Source organism: Vitis riparia, chromosome 7 (genome assembly GCF_004353265.1).
Source record: "Vitis riparia cultivar Riparia Gloire de Montpellier isolate 1030 chromosome 7, EGFV_Vit.rip_1.0, whole genome shotgun sequence".
NCBI lineage: Eukaryota > Viridiplantae > Streptophyta > Magnoliopsida > Vitales > Vitaceae > Vitis > Vitis riparia.
In genome coordinates, this window is record NC_048437.1 from 25,306,293 (window position 1) to 25,325,164 (window position 18,872).

An 18,872-nucleotide genomic window follows, 5' to 3' on the forward strand; every position below is an offset into this window, starting at 1 on the left:
GACCATCAGGACCAACCTTAACTGCGTAAACCCAACGACAGCCAACGGTAGATTTACCCGAGGGTAAAACAACAAGATCCCAAGTGCCATTAGAGTGCAGAGCAGCCATTTCATCCACCATTGCCTGTCGCCAGCCTGGATGGGAAAGAGCTTCATGGGTGCTCTTTGGAAGAGAAACAGAGGATATAGCAGAAACAAAAGCAGAATAGGGTGAAGATAATCGATGATAACTCAAAAAATTGTAAATAGGATGAGGATTACGAGTAGAGCGAGTACCTTTCCGAACAGCAATGGGTAAGTCATTAGGAGAAGGCAGAGCCGGGGTAGGTGAAGCCGAAGGGATAGGAAGTGAGTCAGCAGGTGCCTCAGCAAAAGGGAGAGGAGCAACGACACGAGGGCGACGATGATAAACCTGAAGTGGTCGAGGAGGCATAGCATCAGGTGGGGAGACAATGGAATAGGCAAGACTTCAGAAACAGGAAGAGACTCAGAAATGGTGGAAAAGAATGGTGAGTCCTCAAAGAAGGTGACATCAGCGGAGATAAAGTATCGATGAGTCTCAAGGGAATAACAACGATAACCCTTCTGAAGTCTGGAGTATCCCAAGAAGAGACACTTCATGGCTTTGGCGGAAAGCTTGTCCTGTCCAGGAGTGAGAATATGAACAAAGCAAGTACAACCAAAGACACGAGGAGGAAGGAAATAAAGTGGTTGGTCAGGGAAGAGAAGGGAGTGAGGAATCTGATCATGTAAGACAGAGGAGGGCATACGATTAATCAAATAACAAGCGGTAAGAACAGCGTCCCCCCAAAAACGAAAAGGAACATTGCTATGGAGGAGGAGAGTACGAGCTGTCTCAACAAGATGTCGATTCTTGCGTTCAGCTACCCCATTTTGTTGAGGAGTATGAGCACAAGAAGATTGATGAAGAATCCCATGATGAGACATAAACGAAGTAAATGGGGCTGAAAAATATTCCCCGGCATTGTCACTGCGTAACACACGAATAGAAACATTGAACTGGGTTTGGATTTCAGCATAAAATTCTGGAAAATAGAGAATAACTCAGCTCGATTTTTCATTAAAAAATAACCAAGTACATCGAGAATAATCATCAATGAAAGTGACAAAATACTGAAATCCTAAAGTAGACGCAGTCCGACAAGGACCCCAAACATCAGTGTGGACAAGCTCAAAAGGAGACTTTGCCCGATTATTCAAACGCTTTGGGAACGAGACACGAGTATGTTTCCCAAGCTGACATGACTCACACGGAAGCGACGATAAAGTGGAAAAACGAGGGACCATCTTCTGGAACTTGGAGAGACTAGGGTGGCCCAGACGATTGTGAATGAGGAGAGGAGCATCAGTGGAAATGCAAACTGCAGGAGATGAATCCGAGGTGAGGTGATAGAGGCCTTGAGACTCACGTCCTATGCCAATCGTCTTCCCCGTACTCCGGTCCTGCAAGGTCACAAATTTATCAGAAAAGGTAATAGAGCAATTAAGAGTACGAGTGATTTTGCTGATGGAAATAAGATTAAAAGGACATTCAGGAGTATAAAGGACAGAAGTGAGAGGTAGAGAAGGCAGAGGAAGGGCCAAACCAATACCTTTAGCCACAGTTTGAGAACCATTAGCTAAGGTAACAGTAGGTAAAACAGAGGTAGTAGTAATAGAGGAGAAAAGATCCTTATTACCAGATAAGTGATCAGAAGCTCCAGAATCTAGAATCCAGGGTCCAAGAGAAGATGTGTGGGTAAGGCAGGCAGAGGCATTACCAGGCTGGGCAACAGAGGCAACAGAAGCCTGAGATGCGGAAGAGCTCGGAGCTTGAGGCAGCGGAGAATCAGAGGACTGGGCCACATGGGCAGTGCGAGGAGGTCGTCCATGTAACTGATAGCAACGATCGCGAGTGTGGCCAAGTTTATTGCAATAGGTGCAATGAGGACGTTGACCTCTACCTCGGGTACCACTACGGCCTCCTCGAGAGTTAGTTTGAGAAACTAACACAGAAGAATCTGAAGTGCTATCAAATGGCAAAGTCTGAGTGGAGGAGATACGGAGGAGGCAAGCAAACACATCATCCAAGGACGGAACTGATGAACTACCAAGAATCTGATCGCGGACAGGCTCAAGATCCGGACGGAGGCCAATAAGAGTAAGAACCATGAAGAACTTGTCAAGCTGTGTTTGTTGAGCCCCAACATCAGGAGTAAGAGGCATCACAGTCAAGAACTCCTCCTTAAGAGAGGCAATCTGGCCAATATAAGTAGATAGATCCAAGTCCTGTTGGCTGAGATGGACAATAGCAGAAGCCACCTTATAAAGACGCTGGATATCATTCGTATATAATCCTTTGGCCTGAGTCCAAAATTTAAAACAAGTTTTGTAGGCCTGAAGATGAAGAAGAATCTTGGGATCAACCGATTGCCATAATACACTACATAACTGTGCATCTATCTTCCTCCACTGTACGCGGTCAACCTCAGGGATATCTGCCTCCTGTGTAATCAAGTGATCCTCATATCCTTGACCCATAAACCAAAGTTCAACAGAGGCAGACCAGGAAAGATAATTGTCACTGCCAACCAATTTCTCCGAAGTAATCTAGGAGATCCAGATATAACAGCGGAAAAAATGGAATTTTTAGTAGTCATATCTACTTATCTGGAGAATGAAGTATGTTTGGATTGAAGAGAGCCCTAATACGGCTTCAGATTGCGGCGTGGCACCACCGAAAAAGGGAGACGGCCTCAGATCGCGGCGTGGTACCACCAGAAAGGTAGAAGAACACTTCCCAAGGCACGTGCAGGGATTGGAGTAGAGAAAAAGTAGTCGGAGCTTCGCCGGAAAGACTGTTTGGAGGGCCGACGGAGACAAAAATCCCCAAAAGAGGTACGTGCAGGGCTCGAATGGGAGAACCAGGGAGGTAGAGAGGCTGGTCGGCGTCAGGCGAGGCTGCTGGAGGAGGCGCGTCGCCGGAAAATCCCTCACGCGCCCTCACGCGCCGGCGCGTGAGACGCAGCCGCCTGACGGAAATGTGCGCGTGGGCGGCGCGTGGATGCTTTGTTGGTGCCGGTGCCTTCACAAAAGTTGTAGATCTCCTCCAGGCGCTCCTTCTGGTATGGTCGGTGTCGGAAAAATACGTCGCCGGAAAATTTTGCCGGCGGTGAGTTGTTTCTGTCGACGATCCGAATGACCGGAAAGTATTGGGAGATGGGGAAGGTGATCGGAATGAAACACGGTCACCGGAAGGTTTCCCGGAGTTGATGACACGGGAAACAGGAAAGAATTAGGTTTTCTTCCTTGGCTCTGATACCATGTTGAGAGAGAGAAAGAAGAAAGACCTTAATTCTCATTAATGTAATTAATCTACTTACAATTGAGAAATATATATATATATACAAGGCTAGGAGTCCTAACTACCATACATGTATCCTATATTAACAAGGAAAGGTTATATACTATAAATACATTATATTCAACAAGAGGCTAAGAAATGAATTATCTCCCAAAGACCCTCTGAAGTTCTCGCCTTCTTGTAAAAAATCCTAACATTTCTTTCCCACCACACTACCGACATCAGAGCAAGAGAAGCGAATTGCCATAACACCTTGCCTCTACTGGTACTTCCCAATCCTTTATATGAGATAATCATCATGTCACATATACTCCTAGGAGGAACTTATCAAAAAAAAAAAAAAAAAAAAAAATTACTTCTAGGAGGAACCTAATCCATATGAGCCAAGTTGAATAGCCTATGTCATAGCCTAAAACTCAATGGACATTATAAAAAATATGATCTACTGTTTCATCTCTCCATACATAACAAACAAACATCAGGACTGAGGGCATTGTAGGATCTTCTCAATTGCAACATGTCATTGGTGTTTATCTTCTTGAGTGCCACTAACTAAACAAAGGATTTGACCTTAAATGTGGCTTGCGATTTCCAAACAAAATCAATAGGAAATGATGGAATTGGATCAATATGGTTGGATAGGATTGAAATAAACGACTTTACCATAAATAAAACTGAAAAAGATAGGGACCAAGCTCTAGAATCAGGACCAAATGGAGATAAGTACAAATGTGAAAGAGAGGACATGAGTCTGTCAAGATCTTCTATCTCAAAATCTGAAAGATTGCGACGAAAGTTTAGATTCCAAGAGAAAGGATTAGTGGACGCAAGAACTGATGAAATAGTGGGGTTTTTAACTGTGATAATTTTGAATAGACCTGAGAATTGAGAACACAAAGGTTGATCCCCTTACCACACGTCTTCCTAAAAACTAATTCTTGTCCCATCTTCCACCACCAATTGAGTGTATCTGGAAAAATCTTGGAAGACTTGTGCAATGGCCTTCCAAGGACAATGATGTGACCACCTGATCATAGTGTTGACATCCCACCCATTAGTAAGTGTCCCGTAAATGCTTAAAATAACCTGATGCCAAAGAGTATAACTTTCAAACCTCCATAGCCATTTTCCTAATAGAGCATGCTTCCGCATAGAAATCTTGCCAAACCCTAAACCCCCCTTCCCCTTTAGACTTACACACTAAGTCCCAATCAATGAGATGGTCTCACTTATGCTCCCCAACCCCTGACCATAGAAAATCCCTTTGCAATTTCTCTTATTCAATTGTGATTATCTCATATTTTCCATATTTTTAATTATTGTTTAGATCACTTTACAAAATTAATTGAAAACACCTCAAATTTGTTCTAAAAGACATTCCATTTTCAGAACAAATAGAAAAAACAGTTTTCTGTCAAAAGTTTTCCAAATGTATTTTTTAAGTATGACAACTGTTTTCAATTCTGATGAACAAAGAACTATTCTTAAGACAGTTTCTAAACAAACCCTAGATGCCCTTTTTACTTCCTTATTTGATTTCATCATGTACCTATATTGTTCTTTCTTATTTGTACCTCATGTGTCTTTGATGCTGTTGTTACATGGAGTTGTAAATAAAAGTGGTAATGCTACAACCAGTGGACGAACTGTTAAAGCCATACCAAGAAATGCAACAAATCCGTTACTTTGAAAAATAGTTAGTACAGTGGGTTGTTTTAAAAGTTTCCTATAAAAGATACCAATTGCTTGGTCCCCCTCCTTGCTAAATGATCTGCTGTGGAACTGTGCACAACCCCTCCTAGGCTCCCCCACCTCTCCACCCCACAAAAAAAAAAAAAAAAAAAAAAAAAAAAAAAAAAAAAAAAAAAAAAAACCAGAAGAAGAAGAACAAACACAAAATAAAAGAATGAAAAAATAAAAAATAAAAACATCTCAAGTAAATAACATGAATATTTTGATGGATGAAAGCATCCTACCTTCACGAATCTCCTTGTTTTTTGGGACACCTACAAGATGATAATGATTCACCCTCAGCCCACAGATCTGAAAGACTCAAAATGTTTGCCAGTGACAACTCTCCATGAAAAAAAAAGAGCTTACCTGTAAAAAATAAATAAATTAAAAATAAGAATAAAAGGGATCTTCAACTTGAGCAAATTAATGATGATCACATGCACCATTTTTGGTCTTAAAAATAATTAAAACTTAACTCTTAACTCTCAATGAGTTCACTTTCAAATGGAAAGCAAGCTTCATGCTAGGGGCTTTTGTTTAGTGCTTCTTCCTCCCTGAGCTTTAACTTGGATTTTTTCTTTTCTTGTTGGTGTTTAGATGATGATGCGGGCCCACATTTTGCTTGGTTACTTGGATTCTTAGCAAATAAATCTTTGTAGTGTGATTTTGAATAGTTCGTCCTTTGCCTATTCATGATTTTCTTCTTATCATTTAATGGAATATTTATTTCCTGTAAAAACCGAATAAAGAAATAAAAAATAAAGTTGTTCTTTCCAATTAAAAAAAAAAGTTAGTTTTACTGATGTTTTCAGCAGTGTAAGAGTGGAATTCCAGAAGTAATTGGTGATACAACTTGATTGGTTAGCGGCGTGCAACTCCATTGGGTTGGCCTAACTTATAGCAGTTGTCTGTTTCTACTTTGTATTTTCTCGCATTTGTTTCATTGTAGTTTTGTTTTTCTTTGGTGGGAGGATTCCTCATCCTTCTCTTGTACTTTCCTTTTTATCAATATATGCCTTTGTCGTTTCCAATCAAAAAAAAAAAAAAAAAAAAATTGGTGTTAACTGAAGGACTGCTGATAGTTAAAACTACAAAGAAAGAGCTAAAAGACTGAGGGATATTAATGGGTCTCCCACATTAGTGATTTTAATTTCCTACCAGCAAGACGAAAAAGCAAAAAGAATTACAATGCTACATCACTGAATGGTCATGTTAAAGACATGAACATAGAATGTGCACACGTGCATGTATCTGTGCAGATTACATTTCTACAGGAAGAATGGATTTCTAGTCTTTGCATGGTAATGTAAAAGCTGCATTCACAATTTCCCTTAAATGTATTTGCTGACTTGACACTTGTTCTTTATGTTTTCAGGTTCATAAAATTTCTCAAGCTAATATAAATACAGAGATAATTTTCAATTGTCAAATGGGGCGTGGACGAACCACAACTGGGATGGTGATTGCTACTTTGGTTTACCTTAACCGAATTGGTGCTTCTGGTAGTCTTTATTGCTTTCTCTATCCAACCTTAAGATACTTATCCTTGAACCATTAATAGAATATGCCATCAATGCCATGAACATGATCTAAGCCTCAGCTGTCCAAATCTTGTTTAGCTATTCCATTTTAGCTAGATCAACTTTTCTGATAGATTGTGGGAATATTTATCCTTTTTACATAATGCAATTTCATGTTCTTTGTCATTCTTTTATTCTTTTAGAGCCTGCTACTGACATTATAGAACATCCTTACAAGTGCTTTTATAGCTGCTTCTTGCATGTTTTCAAACTTCAAACCATCTTGGCCTGCCCCATCTCAATTCATTAAACAATGACTACTGGGAATATTCTGGATTTTCTATGCACCTATTTTTACTTTTATGTTTAACGAGTTCAATTGTCAAATATTTTACCAGCTCTCTTACTCTCTGTGTGTCTCTCTCTTCCCCACACATAAGTGCACCTATTTGTTTGCTCTCAATAGTAATTTTTTTGTTGTGTATGTTTTGTTTACGTAAATAGGTATGCCAAGGTCTGATTCAATTGGTAAAGTTTTTGACTCTGGTACCAATGTGTCTGACCATTTGCCAAACTCAGAGGAGGCAATTCGTAGGGGAGAATATGCAGCCATAAGAAGCTTGATCCGGGTGTTAGAGGTGCTTGAAATTGGTGACTTTTAATTCCATATAATCTTTGTTCCACATTACATTTAGCAGGTTTTTGAATTTTTCAGTTATATGACTTCAGGGGGGTGTTGAAGGCAAAAGACAAGTGGATAAAGTCATTGACAAGTGTGCCTCCATGCAGGTATAGTTTGTAAGTTCTTGTTCCAATTTTTAAAGAAGTTCATCTGAAATAAACTTTTCTCTGGTTCCAATTTTTAAAAAAGTTCATCTGAAATAAACTTTCTTCTGATCTATCTGTTGAATTGGTTGCATCCAAAATGGAACCTTTCATTCCCTCATGACTGTAAGGTTCTGTTTTCATGGTTTATCTTCTAGATTTTCACATTTTTAAAGTCTTTTTTTCTTGTGGATTGAGCTACAGAACTTACGTGAAGCAATTGCTACATATCGCAATAGTATTCTGCGCCAACCAGATGAGATGAAGAGGGAGGCATTGCTTTCGTTTTTTGTGGAGTACTTGGAAAGATATTACTTTCTTATATGCTTTGCTGTATATATCCACACAGATAGGGCAGCACTCCACCCTGATTCATTTGGCCGCAGTAGTTTTGCTGACTGGATGAGAGCAAGGCCTGAACTGTATAGCATAATTCGCAGGTAGCATACATGTATACTTTTATGTAAATTTCCAAGTTCATTGTCAACTTTCTTTTTTAAGATGGTTCAGATTTTTTATTGTGTTAGGAATAAGAAAGATGATTATTTTAAGCATTGATGTTAGTAGTAGTAGTGTTTGTTTCTGCATGCATTTAATTATGCTAGATCAAATGAGTCAAACAGTGATTCATTTGAGCAAATGCTGACAGACACGCGAGAGTGTAGGTATGCATGTTGAATTACAGGACATTAATATGCTCTATCTCCTCAAGTATCTTAGGCGTTGTTTTCATAGCCACAGTAACTGCTGCCAAGTAAAAGAATAAGTGGTTCCGCCTATTCAGCATGTTTGATAATAGAAAATTGACCACCACCTTTTGGTCAAGTGTTGGGAAAAAGTTATTGTTCTTAAATTAGTGTTAGGTTTGGAAGTGTTCGAGTGAATGAAGATTGGGATTAGGTAGGGTTTCCCTAAGGAATGGAGCTCTCTCAGGTAAGTGGCTTCAGAGATTTCCTAGGATCATGACTCTCCCTGATCAAGTGTTGTTAAAGACTTTCATAGGATAGATGCTAATTGATGGGATTCCAATGTCGAGGTTAGATGGTTCACTTATTTGCCTAGAAAGCCATTCCCATGGTTTCACAAATTTCTCTCAGTTTACTTGTTTCACATTTGGTGATGGCTTCACAATTCAATTTTGGGATGACCTCTGATAGGTGAATAAGACCTGCAACATTCTCTGTCCAATTCTCTTTCTAATTCTAAAGGCTTGGGAAATCCCTATTTCCCATATCCTTCTGGTCTCGAGTGTCCTTTCTTGGAATTCTAACTTTCAGTATAACCTATCAAATAAGAAAATTGATGACTTCTTCTCTCTTTTGCTCTCTTTGATTTTTGTTTGTTTGTCTTCATCTTTTGTGAACAAGACGAGGGGTTTTGGACTTCACTTCCTTCAAGCTTGTTCTCCCCTAGGTCAATTTTTGGTGCTCTTTCTAATAATGATCATTGTTTTGCTTTGCCTCAGGCTAATTTTTATTTGGAAAGCCAGAGTTCCCTCCAAAGTCAAACTAATGCAAGGAATTCCTCAATCTCATGTATAGGCATCAAGACCATATTTGTCATAATTAATGCAAGGAATTCCTCGTAATTTAAATTTCCTTCAATCTCACCAGCAAAAGTTGGTCCTCCATTTATTTCTTCACATTCTTCATTTCTTTCTTCAATTGGCAGTTGTTTACCTTTAGTACCAGGGGTAGTGTAGGGTTTAGGGCAATATTGATTTGTGGCCAACTTCTTCACCCTTGAAACATCCTTAATAGGTTCTGCATTCCTTGCACATGTTGTTATTCAGACACCATTTTAAGATTTCTTTCTAGTAGTTGTTAACCTTCTTGTCTCAGCAACATTCTCACTCGGGGACAGGTGGTGGAAGGTGGGCGGAGAGAGATAGATCAACGGCTAGAGGAAGTTTTCGTGTTGGGGAAGCTGGCAGAAAGAAGAAGGGAGGAGAAAGGATTATGGCTAAAGTTTTTCCAGTGGGGACACGTGGAAAGAGAGGTCAAGAGGTGGGGAACAACTGGTTCCTACCTCCCTCGTTGCCCAGTTTGAATTCAAAAAAAGTGAACATTGGGCAAGTTGGGACAAAGAAGGCGGGCGTAGCTAGGGCCGGCGGGGACGAGGCTTTCTCATATGAGAATGGTCGAGCCTTTGAGAGAAAGGCCCAGTCTCTTCCCAATCCTAGTCCACTAACTGTTGCAAAAGTGGGTTGTAATTTAAAAGGCCCGTTGTGGTTGGGCCAAAGAAAAGGAGGAAAGAAGCCCTTTGATAAGATGGGTTTGTTACGAAGCGAAGAAGCTTCTGCAGTGGGAAAGGGGAAAGTTGTATCAGTATCCTGATGATCAGATGAGAGGCTCCGCGAAGAAGGAAGTGAAGTTTGGTTTAAAGAAGCTGTGGACTACCCTTTTTCCTCCAAGTTTTGATCGCCGACAAGGACTTCAAAGTCGCAGCGAGTCTCTTTTGCACGGGAAGCCATCGTTAGATAGCGAAGAGTTTCCAAAGGAAGAGGCTTTCGGGGCGGGATCTCAGTTGGAACGAGGATTCAATGCGAGTCCTCTCATTTATTGTCAATCGTCAAGGATTCAAAAGCGGTGTTCAGGGGAAGGGACTTCGTTGTCAAAAGGTGAAGTGACTTTGCGCAAGCCCTATTTTGAAGAAGACAGAGAAGGATTTTCGGGCCGAGTGGGGTCCGATCTTCGTGGTTCATCAGTCACGGTTTTGCCTTCTAATCCAGAAATCAGAGGTAAAGGGCTCAACTTTAAGGGGAATTGTGGAATGTTGGTAGCGGAAAGCATGGAGGTAAATTCGTCTTCACATTCTCAGTCACCTTTGTCTTCTTTTCCCCCTTCTTGTGGTTTGTCACTTCCTTTTCTGAGTCCTTCTGTTCCAAATCTTCCTAGTTCAGTCATTCAGTCTCAGTTTCCTATGGAAAATCGAGTAATCTTTGAAATTTTTTCCAAAAAAGACGATGATGGTACTTTATGTCAAAAATCTGTTGGCAATCCTAACCTTGATGTGGTGGAGTCCCAGTTTGCTTATTCAAACTAGTTGCCCGAGAGTTTTAACCCCATTAAGTCTAAACCCAATTTGCCTAATGAGGTTTCCAACCTAGTTACAGTTAGCCAGGGTGATGCTGTGGTCTCCCTATTGGGCGAGTTCCAAATAGAAGGCCTTTCCCCCAGGAAAATGGCTAAAGTGCATGAGGTTTTAAGCTCTCTGAATATTAAGGTATATTCCAGGAGGAAGAGCAGATGCTCCACTGGTATGTGAGACCTGTTGGAATTGGATCGGAGGTTTAGTGTCTGTGAGGTTTTTCCATGAAAATAATTAGTTGGAATACCAGGGGTTTGGGATCAAGGAAAAAACGAAGGGTGGTTAAAGATTTTCGAAGGTTAGAGAATCTGTATGTTGTGGTGATTTAGGAAACAAAAAAGGTGGAGTGTGACAGAAGGTTTGTGGGTAGTGTTTGGACGGTCAGAAATAAGGAATGGGCTGCTCTTCCTGCATGCGAGGCTTCAGGTGGGATTTTGATTATTTAGGATTCTAAAAAACTGCGCAGTGAGGAGGTGGTAATAGGATCCTTTTTGGTCTCAGTGAAGTTTGCTTTGGATGAATGCAGACCTCTATGGTTGTCCACAGTTTATGGCCCAAACAGTCCCTTACTTAGGAAGGATTTTTGGGTGGAGCTTTTAGACATTTTTGGCCTATCTTTTCCCTTATGGTGTGTGGGCGGTGATTTTAATGTCATAAGGAGAAGTTCAGAAAAATTGGGAGGTTCTAGTTTAACTTCAAGCATGAAGGACTTTGATGGTTTTATAAGAGAATGTGAATTGCTTGATCCACCTTTACAGAACGCACCATTCACTTGGTCAAACATGCAAGAGTCTCCCGTGTGTAAGAGATTGGATCGATTTCTTTACTCAAATGAGTGAGAGCATTTCTTTCCTCAAAGCCTTCAAGAAGTTCTTCCTAGAAGGACATCGGATCATTGACCAATAGTTTTGGATACCAACCCGTTCAAGTGGGGCTCAACACATTTTAGGTTTGAGAATATGTGGTTGTAATATCCTAGTTTCAAGTTTTCGAGGATAAAGCAAGGAAGTCAAAGTTTCTTTGGGACTCTATTGTTTTCCTTACTTCTCTTTGGGCTTTCTGTTCCAAGGCATTTAAGGGACTCCCCTTAATGTGATACAACTTGATTGGTTAGCAGTGTGTACTTCATAAGGATTGGCCCTTTATAGAGACTTCGTTTGTTTTCTGTGTATTTTCCTGTAATTTAGTTGTCTTTGGTGGGAGGATTTCTCATCCTTTTTATTGTACTTCTTTTTTCTATCTATATATCTTTGTGTCATTTCCAATCAAAAAAAAAAAAAATATCCTTGTTTCAAGGAGTGCTTTAGAAGTTGGTGGAGAGCTTTTCAAGGAAACGGGTGGGAAGGTCACAAGTTCATGGGGAAATTACAATTTGTTAAGGCCAAATTGAAAGAGTGGAATAAGGTTTGTTTTGGAGAGCTAAACGAAAGGAAAAAAAGCATTCTGAATGAAATAGCTAACTTTGATGCCATTGAGCAAGTAGGAGGTCTCACTTCTGAACTTTTAGTTCAAAGAGCTTTAAGAAAAGGGGAGCTAGAGAAATTAATTTTGAGGGAAGAAATTCATTGGAGACAAAAAGTTAGGGTGAAATGGGTTAAGAAAGGGGATCATAACTCAAAGTGTTTTCATAAAGTGGCTAATGGCAGGCGAAATAGGAAATTTATCAAGGTGTTGGAGAATGAAAGAGGCTTAGTGTTGAATAATTCCGAGAGTATCACAGAGAAGATTTTACTTTACTTTGAAAAGCTCTATGCGAGTCCTACTGGAGAGTCTTGGAGAGTTGAGGTTTAGATTGGTCCCTTATATCTGAAGAGAGTGCGTCTAGGTTGGACTCCCCTTTTACTGAAGGAGGGATTTCTAAGGCCATTTTTCAGTTGGATAGGGATAAGGCGTCGGGGCCTGATGGCTTTACCATTGCAGTGTTTCAAAATTGTTGGGATGTGATCAAGGAAGATCTAGTGAGAGTGTTTGCAGAGTTTCACAGAAGCGGGATTATCAATCAAAGCACTAATGCCTCCTTCATAGTTCTATTGCCCAAAAAAAAGCATGACAAAGAAAATCTCAGACGTTAGACCTATTAGCTTGATCACTAGTCTTTACAAGATAATAACCAAAGTGCTATCGGGGTGTCTAAGAGGGGTACTATATGAAACTATCCATTCTATTCAAGGCACTTTTGTTCAAGGGAGACAAATATTGGATGTAGTTCTCATAGCCAATGAGATAGTGGATGAGAAAAGACGATCAGGGAAGGAAGGAATCGTCTTCAAAATTGACTTTGAAAAGGCTTACGACCATGTGAGTTGGGATTTTTTGGATCATGTGTTGGAGAAGAAGGGGTTTAGTCCTAGATGGAGGAAATGGATGAGAGTTTGTTTGTCTACGGTATCTTATGCAATCTTAGTGAATGGAAACGCTAAAGGGTGGGTCAAGGCATCTAAAGGCTTAAGACAAGGTGACCCTTTATCCCCTTTTTTGTTTGCTTTAGTCGCAGATGTACTGAGCATGATGTTATTGAGAGCAGATGAAAGAAATTCGTTGGAGGGTTTCAGGGTGGGTAGGAACGGAACAAGGGTGTCCCATTTGCAATTTGCATATGATACCATTTTCTTTTCTAACACTAGTGAGGAAGAATTGCAGACTCTTAAGAGTTTATTGCTAGTGTTTGGGCATATTTCTGGGCTTAAGGTTAACCTTGACAAGAGTAATATTTATAGCATCAATCTTGAACAGACTCATCTTTCTAGGTTAGTTGAGTTGCTTGATTGCAAGGCTTCTAGTTGGCCTATACTCTACCTGGGTCTTCTTTTGGGAGGGAATCCTAAGGCTTGTGGCTTTTGGGATCCAGTGATTGAGAGGATCTCAAGAAGATTAGATGGGTGACAAAAAGGCTTATTTATTTTTTGGAGGTAGGATAGCTCTTATCAAATCTTGCCTCACCCACATGCCTTGCTACTTCCTATCCTTATTTAAGATACCCGCTTCAGTGGCTGCAAAAATTGAGAGATTGCAAAGGGATTTTTTATGGTCAGAGGTTGGGGAAGGTAAAAGAGATCATCTTGTTAGTTGGGATGTAGTGTGTAATCTGAAGGCAAAAGGGGGATTGGGATTTGGGAAGATTTCTCTAAGGAATCTCGCTCTCTTAGGGAAATGGTTGTGGAGGTAGCCTAGAGAGAGTTCAACTCTATGGCATTAGGTTATTTTAAGCATTTATGGATCACACTCTAATGTTGGGATGCCAACACTATAGTCAGATGGTCACATCGTTGTCCTTGGAGGCTGTTGCACAAGTCTTTCAGGAGTTTTCTAAGTTTACTCGGTTTGTGGTAGGAGATGGGGAAAAAATTCAGTTATGGGAAGACTTTTGGGGGGGGGGGGGGGGGGGGGGACCAACCTTTGGGATCCCAATATCCAAGACTATTCAGAGTAGTCAACGGATAAAAATATTCCTATTTCTTCATTTCTCGGTTTTACTCATCCCTTCTCTTGGAATTTTAATTTCCGCCGTAACCTTTCCGATTATGAGATAGAAGATTTAGAAGGCCTCATGTGGTCACTTGATGGTTTGCATTTATCACATTTGGTTTCAAATGCAAGATCCTGGTCTTTATCTTCTTCAGGGCTTTTTACAGTCAAATTTTTCTTTCTTGCTTTATCCCAATTTTTTGGTTCTCCTCCAGTTTTCCCTACTAAGTTCGTTTGGAATTCTCAAGTCCCTTTCAAAGTTAAGTCCTTTGTCTGGTTAGTGGCACACAAGAAGGTAAATACTAATGACTTGTTACAATTGAGAAGACCCTACAAAGCTCTTAGTCCTGATATTTGTAAATTGTGCATGAAGCATGGAGAATCGGTAGATCATCTTTTCCTACATTGCTCTTTGACGATGGGGTTGTGGCACAGATTATTTTAGTTAGCCAAGATGGATTGGGTTCCCTGAGGAGCATTTCCGACATGCTATCCATCAATTATAATGGTTTTGGTTTATCTAAGAGAGGGATATTTTTGTGGCAAGTTGCGTGCATTGCTTTAATTTGGGTTGTGTGGCGGGAAAGAAATGCGAGGATTTTTTAGGATAAAACAAAGAATTCAGAGAATATTTGGGATTTTATTCATTTCCTTGCTTCTCTTTAGGCTTTTTGTTCCAAGGTTTTTAAGGGGGCTCCCCTTAATGTGTTACAACTTGATTGGCTAGCGGTGTGTAATTCCAATGGGTTGGTCTAATTTAGAGAGGTTGTATGTTCTTACTTTGTATTTTCTTGTTTTCGTATTCTTGTAGTTTAGTTTTCTTTGGTGGAAGGATTACTCATCCTTCTCTTGTACTTCTTTTTTCTATCAATATATCCCTTTGTTGTTTCCTATCAAAAAAAAAAAAAAAAAACATTAGGCGTCTGTTTTTCAGTTTTAGGGCTCTCGTTTCTTGCTGGTTTAGAGGAGAAATAAACTGAATTTCATTCAATTGATGTGTTGAAAATTACAACATATACAACAGGTTTACATAGAGAGGAGAAACTAAAATTTATGCAATATTAAAACAATTGAAGTAAATTACTAATGAGGAAAAAAATTATATATAAGAAAATATACTATAGAGTAGGAAAATCAATTAGGCTAATTTAGGAAATAAATCAGCCTTAACTAAGGAGAAACTTCAGCCTTTAGTTAAGAAACAAATCTCTATGTACAGGTGATGGGGGAAAGCCTTTTAAAGTTTATTCAATGAAGAAAGAGAAGACCTAAGTAAACTTTAAGTAGGATTAATATTAATTAGAATTAAATAGGGATTGATATTTATTGGAGTCTAATTAGGATTAGCTAGTTGAGTTATAACATAATTAGAATTTGAGTCATGATAGGTTATTAGAGTCCTATTGGACTTTGGATGTTATAATTAGAATTAGAATCATAATAGGTTATTAGAGTCCTAGTAGACTTTGGATTTCTTAGAGAAGCCTATAAATAGGCTAATCAATGTAAATCAAATGGATGAATTTGATGAATAATATTATACTTTCTTTCATTGCAAGGTTGCAACCCTCAATGGTGAAACTCCATTGATTTTCTTCTAGGTGAGACTCTTAGAAGGCCTTAGTGAGACTCTAAGGTTTTCCATATTTTCTTCATTGTTTCTTCTTTCTCTCTATTTCTTATCTTATAATTTTCTCTACCATAAAAATTATTCCTTCTTCCTCTCCTTACACCCTAAAAATAAAACCCTAGCCCACCTACCCTTGAGTGTAGACAACCATCCTAGGGTTGTCCTACATCAACAGGCCATCCACCAGCTTGGTTGGTTCCATGTTTCTCAACACTTTTTTTTTGTTTATTAGAAACAAAAAAAAAAATATTATATTAATGATAACAATGGTAAAGGTACAAGAGAAGGATGAGAGGTTCTTCCAGCAAAATACAAATTCTAATCAAAGTAAGAAGACACCCTTCTATACAAATCTATATACAAAGATAACCCTCAACTATCTCAAACTTTTGAATCACAAATTGCAAGCCAATTGAATTGTATAACACTAAGTGGAACTCCTTTAAAAGCAACAATACAAGAGGCCCACAAAGAGGAGTAGAAGTGAAGTAAATCTCACAACATCCCTTTCGATCTCCCCTTATCCTCAAAAATCCTAGTGTTTCTCTCTTGCCACACAATTCACATTAAAGTAAGGCATGCAATTTGCTAAAGTGTCTTGCCTCTGATTGAATTCCTCAAACCTCTAAAAGCAATAATCATCATGTTTCCAATACTCCTTACCCAATCCAATCTTGCTAAACTGAAGAGCTTGCGCCATAGCCCAATAGTTAATGGGTAATGTAGAAAAAAGTGGTCAATCGATTCTCCATTTTCTTTACATAAAATGCACCATTGAGGACCAAGGGATTTATAGGGCCTTAACCTTTGAAGGGGCTTTTGATTTCCACAAAAACTTGGTAAAAGGAACAAGATGAGATTTGAGAAATTAGACAATGCCAAGAAAAAAGATTTTATAGTAAACAAGCCTGAGGAGGACAAAGACAAACTTCTGAATCTACCATAGAAGGAGACAAATGCATTGAACTAAGGAAAGACATGAGTTTCTAAAGGAATTCAATTTCTATATCAGTGAGATGGGAATGACAGTTAAAATTCCAAGAGAGTGGATAGGAATTACCAAGGACAACTGAGACGGTGAGGTTTTTGACAGAAATAACTTTATAAAGACTAGAGAATTGTGAGCACAAAGGTTGGTCACCCCTCTATAGATCTTCCTAAAAATGGATATTCTCCCCATTCCCCACCAAAAGACGGATATATGGGGAGAAATTCTGAAAAACTTGTGTAATAGCCTTCCAATGACAACTGTGTGACCATTTAACCACCATGTTGGTGTCTCATTCATTAGGATGTGTCCCATAGAGCTCGTAATAACCTAATGCCAAAGACCACTCCTTTTCCTAGGGAACCTCCAAGGCCACTTCCCTAAAAGAGCACGATTTCTCAAGGAAGTCTTCCCAATTCCCAAACCTCCTAACTCCTTTGGCTTACAAACAACATCTCACCTAATAAGATGATTTTTTTATCCTTCCTCTACCCTTGACCAGAGGAAATCCTTTTGCAATTTCTCAAATCTTTGAGGCTATTAATACTGGGATCTTGAAGAAGGAGATGAAATAGCTAGGGATGTGAGATAGACTTGATTGCATTATGGTAATCCTTCCCCTAGTGACAAAAAGGCCTTTTTTCAACCATCCAACCTCCTCGAAATTCTCTCAACCACCAGATTTTAAAAACTTATTGTCATTGGGTTCTCTTCTAAGGGAAGACCTAGATAAGACCAAGGTCACTCTTAACACTTTGCAATTAAGGATCAAAGCCAAACTAGACAACAACTCTTGACTTGTATTAATACCAGATAGGATGTTTTTTTCTAAATTGATTTTCAATTCTGATACTTGCCCAAAAACCAATGGGATAGCTTGTTTCTCAACACTTTTATTCACTTGTTTTTTGGATGTGCTTCTAGCAAACTCCAAAATGTGTATGGAAACTACACATTTTGCATATTTGTTCTCAAGCTACTCAATTTTTTTTTGTTTTTTGAACAGAAACAAACAAATTCATTTATCTTGAAAGATAAATGCATGAAGGATGAGCAATCCTTCAAGGATGTACCAACAAAAAAAAAAAAGCCTCGCAATGACCAACCCAACCTTACAAATAAAAACCAATGTATGAAGAATAGAAATATAGCACACTCAAAGGGGAAGAAAGTCTCTAACAAAGGAAGCCAAAAGCTTAGCTCTTTGTTTGGCTAATTGATCTGTGACATGGTTAGCTGAATGGGGAATCTAAGTGAGGGAGAAACCTAACTCACCGACAACATCTATGTTTTGCACATCCAATTATCAAACTTCCATGGAGCTCTTTCCTTATTAATTGCCTAAGATATAACAGTAATTGAATCATCCTCTATAGTTAGGGTGGAAAGGCCTAAAGCTTTATCTTGCAACAAACCCTCCAACAATGCATATCTTTGCCTCAATAGCCAACCCCACTTTTGCCTACTTGGAGAAGACTCTCAACACTGTATCGGAGTGATCCTTAATCACAACTTTAATACCCATTGACCAAGGTTACCTAAGGAACATACATCAAAATTTAACTTTACCAAATCTATTGGAGGGGGACAACAACCAATCAATACTTTCTTCATCGACCTTTGAGAAACAACCACTCTTCCAATCTAACATTAAAATAAACAAAGGGATATATGCAAAAGGCTTGGTCATTGAGTCCCAAAAGGAAGAGTGAACGTAAATCAAGTCCCAAATGACATCCATAGATCTCTATCTGTAACCTTCGACTTCATGAGCGAGAGAGCGAGAGAGGCTGCCAGCGGCGAGAATGTTCGTCGCGCGGAGAATAGGAGGAAAAGGAAGACGAGTAGTTTTGGGGTGGAGTCCAAGACATTTGAGCTGGAAATGGTGGAGAGGGGAGGAAAAACCTTAATAATCATAACGGAAAGCAAGAAAGGGGTGTCGTCTTGGGTGCGAATGGGGTTGAATAGCGTAGGGCTGTTCATGGAAGGCCTACATCAGTGCATCGAGGATGCGAAGGAAGGAAGATGGGAAAAGGGCTAGAAGGAGAAGGGGAGAAGCTTCTCCCTAGTACGTGTTACTAACAGGGCGGGTTGCTTTTTGCGATTAGGGGTCGTCGATTTGGAGTTGAAGAGATATAGTATATGTATCCCGAAGGGCAAAGGGGACAAGGGGGGATGGACGGCGATGGTAGAGGCTCTTCGTCAGATGGATATCAGTATTGACAAAAAGGAACAACAAGAAGAGGTGAAGGCACT

At 39.6% G+C, this 18,872-nt stretch overlaps 1 protein-coding gene across 1 annotated transcript in view; it reads left to right on the plus strand.

Annotated features, from left to right (window-relative positions):
• Positions 1-18,872, plus strand: part of LOC117918768 (paladin) — a 98,492-nt gene that overhangs the window by 35,597 nt on the left and 44,023 nt on the right. The window contains exons 7-10 of the mRNA XM_034835653.1: positions 6,474-6,600; positions 7,123-7,256; positions 7,348-7,407; positions 7,648-7,883. Of these exons, the coding sequence (XP_034691544.1) occupies positions 6,474-6,600; positions 7,123-7,256; positions 7,348-7,407; positions 7,648-7,883 (557 nt within the window). The remainder of the gene's footprint in view (positions 1-6,473; positions 6,601-7,122; positions 7,257-7,347; positions 7,408-7,647; positions 7,884-18,872) is intronic.